At 46.1% G+C, this 7,710-nt stretch overlaps 3 protein-coding genes across 3 annotated transcripts; 2 read left to right on the top strand and 1 right to left on the bottom strand.

Annotated features, from left to right (window-relative positions):
* Positions 1 to 1,693: 1,693 nt before the first annotated feature.
* On the top strand, positions 1,694 to 3,571 carry NGR1 (LALA0S07e00760g1_1; the record flags this gene model as incomplete). Its single annotated transcript, XM_022771331.1, has 1 exon — positions 1,694 to 3,571. The coding sequence occupies one exon, from the start codon at positions 1,694 to 1,696 to the stop codon at positions 3,569 to 3,571; it is 1,878 nt and encodes a 625-aa protein (XP_022629249.1).
* Positions 3,572 to 4,136: 565 nt separating this feature from the next.
* MET8 (LALA0S07e00738g1_1) lies at positions 4,137 to 5,144 on the top strand (the record flags this gene model as incomplete). The annotated part of the gene is made up of 1 exon (XM_022771330.1): positions 4,137 to 5,144. The coding sequence occupies one exon, from the start codon at positions 4,137 to 4,139 to the stop codon at positions 5,142 to 5,144; it is 1,008 nt and encodes a 335-aa protein (XP_022629248.1).
* A 281-nt stretch (positions 5,145 to 5,425) lies between these two features.
* OLE1 (LALA0S07e00716g1_1) lies at positions 5,426 to 7,024 on the bottom strand (the record flags this gene model as incomplete). The annotated part of the gene is made up of 1 exon (XM_022771329.1): positions 5,426 to 7,024. The coding sequence occupies one exon, from the start codon at positions 7,022 to 7,024 to the stop codon at positions 5,426 to 5,428; it is 1,599 nt and encodes a 532-aa protein (XP_022629247.1).
* Positions 7,025 to 7,710: the final 686 nt, after the last annotated feature.

The following is a 7,710-nucleotide window of genomic DNA, read 5'->3' as shown; positions in this document are numbered from 1 at the left end:
CGATATTAAGCAAGAACCATAGTTGTCGAATGGTTTATTTGTGTCAGCTGTTATAGAGTTCAAAGAACCGACACGAAAGGACGAAGTGATCTGAATACCAACGCCAACACACCGACAGACTCAACAAATTTCCTCTTTTTGTCTGCTCAAATTTGCAGCTACAATAAAATCAAGATTAGATCAGGACTTTTCTGCTCCTTTGCGTTTGCGTTATATGCATTTTTGGGCCGTGTGGTGGGTGAGTCCAGATCACTTTGTACCATCGTGTCACAAGACTTGTCAGAAGCTCATAGTTGTGAGGGTCCCCATTCAAGTTCAAGCGACTGGCTCAACACCACAGACCCTATTGTTGTATCTAATGTTTCCAAACGCCAACCATTCGCTTCTTCGCCTTTTCCTGCCATTCTTTCGTTCCATCTCCTCTGTCTCTCTCGTGTGTCTGTTTTTCTCTATAAATAGTGTGTGAGTTCACTGTCCACGGCCCATCGTCGGAGGGCCTCGAAGCCAAACATCGAACGAGGGCCCTGCCCAGATCGCTGGGGCTTAACGCCGAGAAACGACAAGACCGTGCCCTCTACCGATTTTCAAGAGGTTTTCTACCCGGATTCAAGCTTCGATCCACCACACACTGTGGCGACTGCCATAACATTTACTAGTGCAGGACAACCTTGTAAAACTCTCTTGCGGCTGATCTTGCCACCCCGTACGTTTTTTTTCGTCCCCCCACAACAGCGCGCCGTGTAGCACATCTGTGAACAACCATACCCGAGGCCATCGTGCTGGCAACCACCAAGTACACTACGTCGTCGTGGTCGTCGTCGCGGCATCAATCTTGACTGAAAAAAAAATAACTACAAAAAACTTCGCGGCGGAAACCAACCAAAAACCCCCGCGCCCTATTTCAAATCCCACCGCATAATACCTCGTTCTCGGCCCACCTTTATCTGTAAGCGCGAGTAGTAAGTATTAGCTGCAGCGCGATTCGCTACTGACTTCCTACTTTCTACTTTAGTACATACAGCTAGCTAGAAGCATTCTTTCCTAGAGACTGTGAAGTGGTTCACATATCTACTGATCACCTGCGCTGTAGCAGTATACATAAAAATTACGCCGTGACTCGACCTCGTACGCTACTTCTGTTGAACACCTCTCCGCTGGACACTGGTTTTCCGATATAAGTAGAAAAGAGAGTATATTGAATTTTTCATCACTTTACATACATTTCCAAAGGTTCGATAAAAACACCGAACTTTAAACCAAAAACACATACGGCAACACAATCGACAATTTGTGATCGCCAAGGTATGGTAAATTGACAAACTTGACTGAAACTCGTTTGGAAACCTTTTTTTTTTTCTTGGTCCAAATTTTGACGCCGTTCGGAAGTTTTAGTGCTCATTAAAGATATAATATATAAATATATATATATATATATATATCTTGGGCAAGCACATCAGGTCAAAGGAAACAATCAAAGGGAGCTCAAAAGACCACTTTAGCAGTACACAGGACGTAGCCACCACCGCTTTTCCGTTAAAAGTTGGAATTGCATCGAAACTCGTCTCCTTTCTGTTCATTTCTGGTCTGTTTTTGGGTTCTCGACGCAGGGACGTCGTTGCACTTTTTTTATCGCCAATAACATTGGCATTCTTTCCAGCTTTAATTTTTGAGAACAGAAATACAAGGCTGAACGATGCCTCAAATACCACTGCCGCCTTCTGCAACAATGCAGACATCTTCAGAGCCACCCAGAACGCTATGGATGGGCGATCTAGATCCCAGTTTCGACGAAGCCACAATTCAGCAGATTTGGGAAAAACTTCAAAAACAGGTCAGTGTTAAACTGATCCGTGCCAAGAAAAACCTCCTCATTCCATGTAGCACCAGCAGCACGTTCAGCGAGACTGAAAACCCGGATTCGAAAAATAGTCATTCCCGGAACGCACAAGAAGCCGACCTCAATGTTGACGACGATCATGTTTCTCACGATGCAACGACGGCAGCTACTGCAGCTACTGGCAACACCACTTCGAATCAGAAAATTAGTATCAATGGCGTTTCGTTCATTGATCCCAACACGACACAGCTTCACCATGCTGGTTACTGCTTTGTGGAATTTAACAATCTCGCGGATGCACAATGGGCGCTGTCACTCAATTCCAGTCCACTTCCTAACATAATAAGCCAGTCAACCCAATTGGCAACAAACCCATCCGGTCTGCGAAATTTCCGTCTCAATTGGGCATCCGGTGCAACTTTGCAAAGCGCCATTCCATCTACTCCTGAGTTTTCACTCTTCGTTGGTGATCTTTCTCCATCCGCTACGGAAGCACACCTCTTGTCATTATTCCAAAAAAGCTTCAGAAGTGTCAAGACCGTACGGGTCATGACTGATCCCATCACAGGTGCGTCTAGATGCTTTGGATTTGTCAGATTCGGTGATGAATCCGAAAGACGCAGGGCGCTTGTCGAAATGAATGGAGTTTGGTGCCAAGGACGCAACTTACGCGTAGCATATGCTACTCCTCGTAATAATGTCATGTGGCAACTATCTCAAAACCAACAGCAGCAGCAGCAGCAGCAACCGCAGCAACCACAGCAACCGCAACGACAGCATCAACAGTACCAGCCATCTGCTCACCCACCACCGATTCACGATCAACAGGAACAGCCACTTCAGGTGCCCTTTCAGCAGCATCAGCATCAACCTCAATCTCAACATCAACATCAACAACAACACCAACAACAACACCAACAACAACACCAACAACAACAACAGCATTATCATAATTACCAACATGGCCATCAACAACAACCACAACAACCACAACAGCAACAGCAACAACATCTGCAATCTTCTCAAGCTTTTTCAAACCCTTACACTCAGTTTCAAAATCTACAACTACCTGGCAATTACATGGTGGAGAATCCAGTTGCTTCAGTATCGGATATTGGCGATAGTCAAGCCCCGCTACTAATGAGAACAGCGTCTTCATTGGTCAACCACAACTTTGTGGGCTTTTCAAGACCTGCTAACGACCAATCGCTCTCGTATCTGCCCTCTACAGATGGTACGGTGCCCACAAATTTCTCGAACAACCAAGGACGAAACCAACCTGCTTTGCACAATTCCATCAACACCACGGTGTTCATTGGTGGGTTGACGTCACAAATCTCTGAGCGCCAATTACACTCTATGTTTGCGCCTTTTGGCAGTGTGATCAATGTTAAGATTCCTCTTGGGAAAGGGTGTGGATTTGTGAAATACGCGAATCGCATAGACGCTGAAGCTGCAATACAAGGCATGCAAGGATTTATCGTGGGCGGGAACCCAATACGATTATCCTGGGGAAGGACTTCTTCAGACATGAGCAGAGGGCCGATGAACGCTCAGGAAGTCCCTGCGTCATTGTCAAATATGCATGTTGAGTATCCCTCCCAAGTTTGGAATGAGCCTGATGGTGGTCTTTCGCGGCGTTCTATATATGCTTCAGCGTCCTCCCACTTGCAGAGTCAGGACGCTGCATCTCAGGCAAACAGTGTCCCGCCTGTACATCCGTCACTATTGTGAGTGTTCCAATGGAAAAAACCTCAAGGCGATACATTCGTCAATAATATTTCAAAAGTTCAGTTCTGACCAACAACTTTCCAGATTCACAGGTCTTAATGGTTTTTAGAAAGGCAGGAGACAATTGTTCTCGTAATGCTTGATTTTTCATTTTAAAGAAGAGTATGAAGCCCCACGTTAGTTAACTTGTTTTTAGATGAATTCACAATTAGGATATCAGCAAATGTTAGAAGTAGTTGATTGATGTTTGATAGTCGCTGGTACGACAAGTAAGTACAAGGGCAAAAATATTTGACTTGTTTGAAGTGAAAGAAATAAATCGTAACTTGCTTACAAAATTAGAGTAGTTGTGCTAACAAGATTGTCAGTGACACCCGATAAACAACAGTCAATGCTCTCCGATCATCAGATAGTCAACAGAACATGTTCAAATCATCACCTCACGTGCCTGATCCATCATCGCTATGGGTGTGGAAGTTAATTATGGTGGATATTATTGTTCCTGTTCATCAAGACTTTTAACTGAATGACGACTTGATTCGTTTTGTCCACAGTAGCTACAATTGAAATGTTGTCGTTACAATTGGCACATCAGCTTCTTAATCAAAATGTGCTCTTGGTGGGCGCTGGCGAAGTAGCCATGACGCGACTTCCCAAGCTGTTACCAACAGGATGTAAATTGACTGTAATAGCGCCAGTAATTCACGATGATATGTGGGAGTACTTTGACATCGACAAAGACATTGAGGAAGAACAGCTTGTAGATCCAGATTGGACTCCTGAAAAGCACAAAATATACCAAATTATTCGACGTGGATTTGGAAACACAGATCTTGTACTTTTCGGCAAACAACCTAACCATCGAGATGAAATTGACAAATTCTTGAGCGGCGATGAGGAAGACCAATCAGTGCAAAAAGCATTGAAAGAGGATCAGAAAACTGTACCGAATTGGCATTTCATCTTAACGTGCATTCCAAATGCCAAATTGAGCGAGAAAATTTATCGTGGTGCGAAACTTGTGCTTGGTCCCAATGTGCTGTGTAATGTCGCAGACAATCCGCCATTATGCGATTTTTATTTTGGCAGTAACGTCACACTGGGGGCAGAAGACGCTAGTGGGAAAAACAAACCAATTCAAATTTTGATATCATCAAATGGAAACTCTCCTAGATTTACCGCTTTGCTGAAGCAGGAAATCCAAAATCAGTACGGTGACCTTCCGATTGGCAAAAGTGTTGGGAAGTTGGGATCTCTGCGATCTCAAATTCGTAAAGTTTCCGAAGAAACAAACCGTGGTTCATTCAGTCAAGCGGATTTGGTGAAATATCGAATGAACTGGATTCGCAATTGTACAGATGGCTTTGGAGTTTCTCATTGTCACGAAATCGACGTTGATAAGACGGTGGGACTGTTTACCGAGATGTTTGCTACAATGAGCTTGGATCAACCAAATCAACAAGAATTGTTAAAAAACTATGTGGAGACCAGGAGCGGCAGTGAGCAGGATAAGTCAACTCAAAACTATATGAAAGGCAGGAGTGGCAAAAAGCAAGAGAAGTCAACTCAGAACTAGTAAAATGTCGAATTGAGCCAGTATGTAGTATATAAGCAGTTCCATAGGAGAACGAACAAAGAGGTCAAACAAAAAAACGAAAAAAAAAAAAATAAAGTAGTGATGGGATACGGGGATCCTTATGTGTATCCTTTGAACGCCTCAATTTTAGAAAATATAAAGTGCGTGTTCCTTAACCCCGCCCAAATTTGTCAGTTTCTCTTTCTCTCTCTTTCTCTCTCCCTCATCTCTCTCTCTCTCTCTCTCTCTCCCTCTCTCTCTCTCTCTCTCTCTCTCAACTCCTACACCAGTTTCTTACCCTCGATAGATTCGCCTCTTCTGGCGGCGAACTTCGTAGCGGCATCAACGCCTTCCTTAACCACGGCGACTCTCATCGTGGCCAAAACGTTGTGAGCAGCGTTAGAGTGCAAGTAGACTCCACCGTTGAATGCACGAGTGGCGTCTTTGCCCAAAGCGGCTTGGATCAACGTTTCACCGCCAGGATGCTCTGTGATGTAGCCGGAAACGTCGTGGACAATCCCGGAAATGACCACCAAACCCGGGTTCGATTTGACATGGTCCATAAACTCGGACTTGTCCCAGATTGGAAGCTTGGTGAGCGGGGTGCCCCAGTTGAGCGTTGACCGCTGGCGGTCGATACGCTTCTGCTGCTGTTGCACGATGCCCTGTTGGATTGCGTTTTGCGAGAACTTCTTCAAATTGAAAGCCAGACCCACCACTGACGACACATAAATAAATACTTTGGTAGGGTCGTATTGGTACCATTTGATAGCGTTTCTGTAGTCTGTTGGGAACTCATGGTGGAAATTGTGGTAGCCTTCGCCGAACGTGACCAGCGCGGTGATCCAGTTGTCACGTGGCGTTCTTCTATCGTCAAACGGTTGGTCTCCCAAGTAATGTGCCAGAGAGTTGATGCAGAAAGTAGCCTGTTGGATGCAAAACGAACGCAAAATCCCGGCGTAGATGAACCCGCCCAACATATCGTTGAACAAGTATTTGCCCAACAACGCAGGAAGCACAAATGCGCTGAAAAACATGATTGGGATGTAGTGTCTGTGTTGGAACCGAACGATCCAGTCGGCGGTCAAGTCGTCGATATCGGCTCTAGCACGGTATTTAGGGTTGGGCTGCAAAAGCATCCATCCCATATGCGAGTACCAAAGTCCCTTACGGGCGTCGTAGGGGTCGCGAGACGTGTCTGTGTAACGATGGTGAATACGGTGCGAATGTCCCCACCATTTGATAGAGCCTTCTACCGAAGCTGCGCCGAAAAACGCGAAAAACAGCCGTAGCGGCCACCGGGCCGAATAGGCCCGGTGCGCCCACAGCCGGTGGTAGCCGGCTGTGATGGAGACACCGCCCAAAACGTAGTAAACTAGCGAGAAAATCAGCATGTTGCGGGTCAAAGGGGCCCGTCCGGAGAGCGCAAAATACCATCCGGCCGCGGGGATCCCGCACACCAGCACCATATTGAGCCAGTTGATGTGTTGGTGCCAGTTGTTGAGAGTCCAGGGTTGTTCTGAGATGTGGCGGTTGGCCTTGTACCGGTCTTTTTCCTCCTGGTCGCGTTTCAGTAGATAGTCCATGTTGGAGTCGCTGGCGGCGGTGGCCGCATCGAAATCCACGTCCACCATATTTTTCGATCCCATAAGACTTCCGAGTCCGTTGACGACCCTTACGGATTTTTTGTTGGCACCCGCAGCCAAAATGTTGGCGTTGACCAGATCCACTTGTTCCATGGTTTGGGGTATTTTTGCTATTGGGTGATTGAGTGGGTGGGTGGGGTAATAAAGTGATTGCTTAGAGGGAGCTGACTGCCAAACGGACCTCCAATTTTGGGGCTGTCTTTTATAGCGGTGTGGTGGGAGAGAGCTGAACATCCAACAAAAAAAAAATAGCTGTACCTTGAGAGGGTCACGTGGCTTCTGTTGGAGGGCGCGCGCGTGTTGATTTCTTTTTTTCTTTGTTTTTTTAGTGCGGTTGGAAAAGGGGACGTTAACGGGATAGAAGACGGACCAGGATGGGGTGGGGTCACCTTTTTTTTCTGTTGAGCAGAGGGAGAGTGTGTGTGCGATAATGGGGTGACAGGTTTGGACCGAAAACTGCGGGGTCTAGAAGCGTATAGATGTTTCTCAACAAAGAGGCTTAAGGCGGGAATTGTGCAGAGGGATCTAGGACCGCTTACGTAATAAAATGTGGTTCGATGTGTCAGTAAACGATGTGTCAGTAAACGATATGTCCGATATACAGGGGAGGAATCGAAGAGAATCGAAGGGGTTCGAAGAGGAGTCGAAGAGGAATCGAAGAGGAGTCGAAGAGGAGTCGAAGAGGGTGGTGATTAAGACACAAAGGAATAGGGCTGCCAATTTGGAATGAGAACACGGATTAGAGTTCAAGATCTGGGTAGCAAGAAGACTATGGCGGATGGGGGATGTAAGTATTATAGGTTTGACAAAGTGTTACTAGTCGGTAGAGTCCTGCTGATCGCAGCGGTAAGTAACAGGTCGGGTTTTGCTATCAGATAGTTATATGGTGGGAACGTGTGTGTCTGCCTAGCCAGAGTGGT

The sequence above is a fragment of the Lachancea lanzarotensis genome, scaffold LALA0S07 (genome assembly GCF_000938715.1).
Source record: "Lachancea lanzarotensis genome assembly LALA0, scaffold LALA0S07, whole genome shotgun sequence".
NCBI classification, from domain to species: Eukaryota; Fungi; Ascomycota; class Saccharomycetes; order Saccharomycetales; family Saccharomycetaceae; genus Lachancea; species Lachancea lanzarotensis.
The sequence above is the reverse complement of the archived record's forward strand: the minus strand, read 5'-3'. Positions and strand labels throughout refer to the sequence as shown.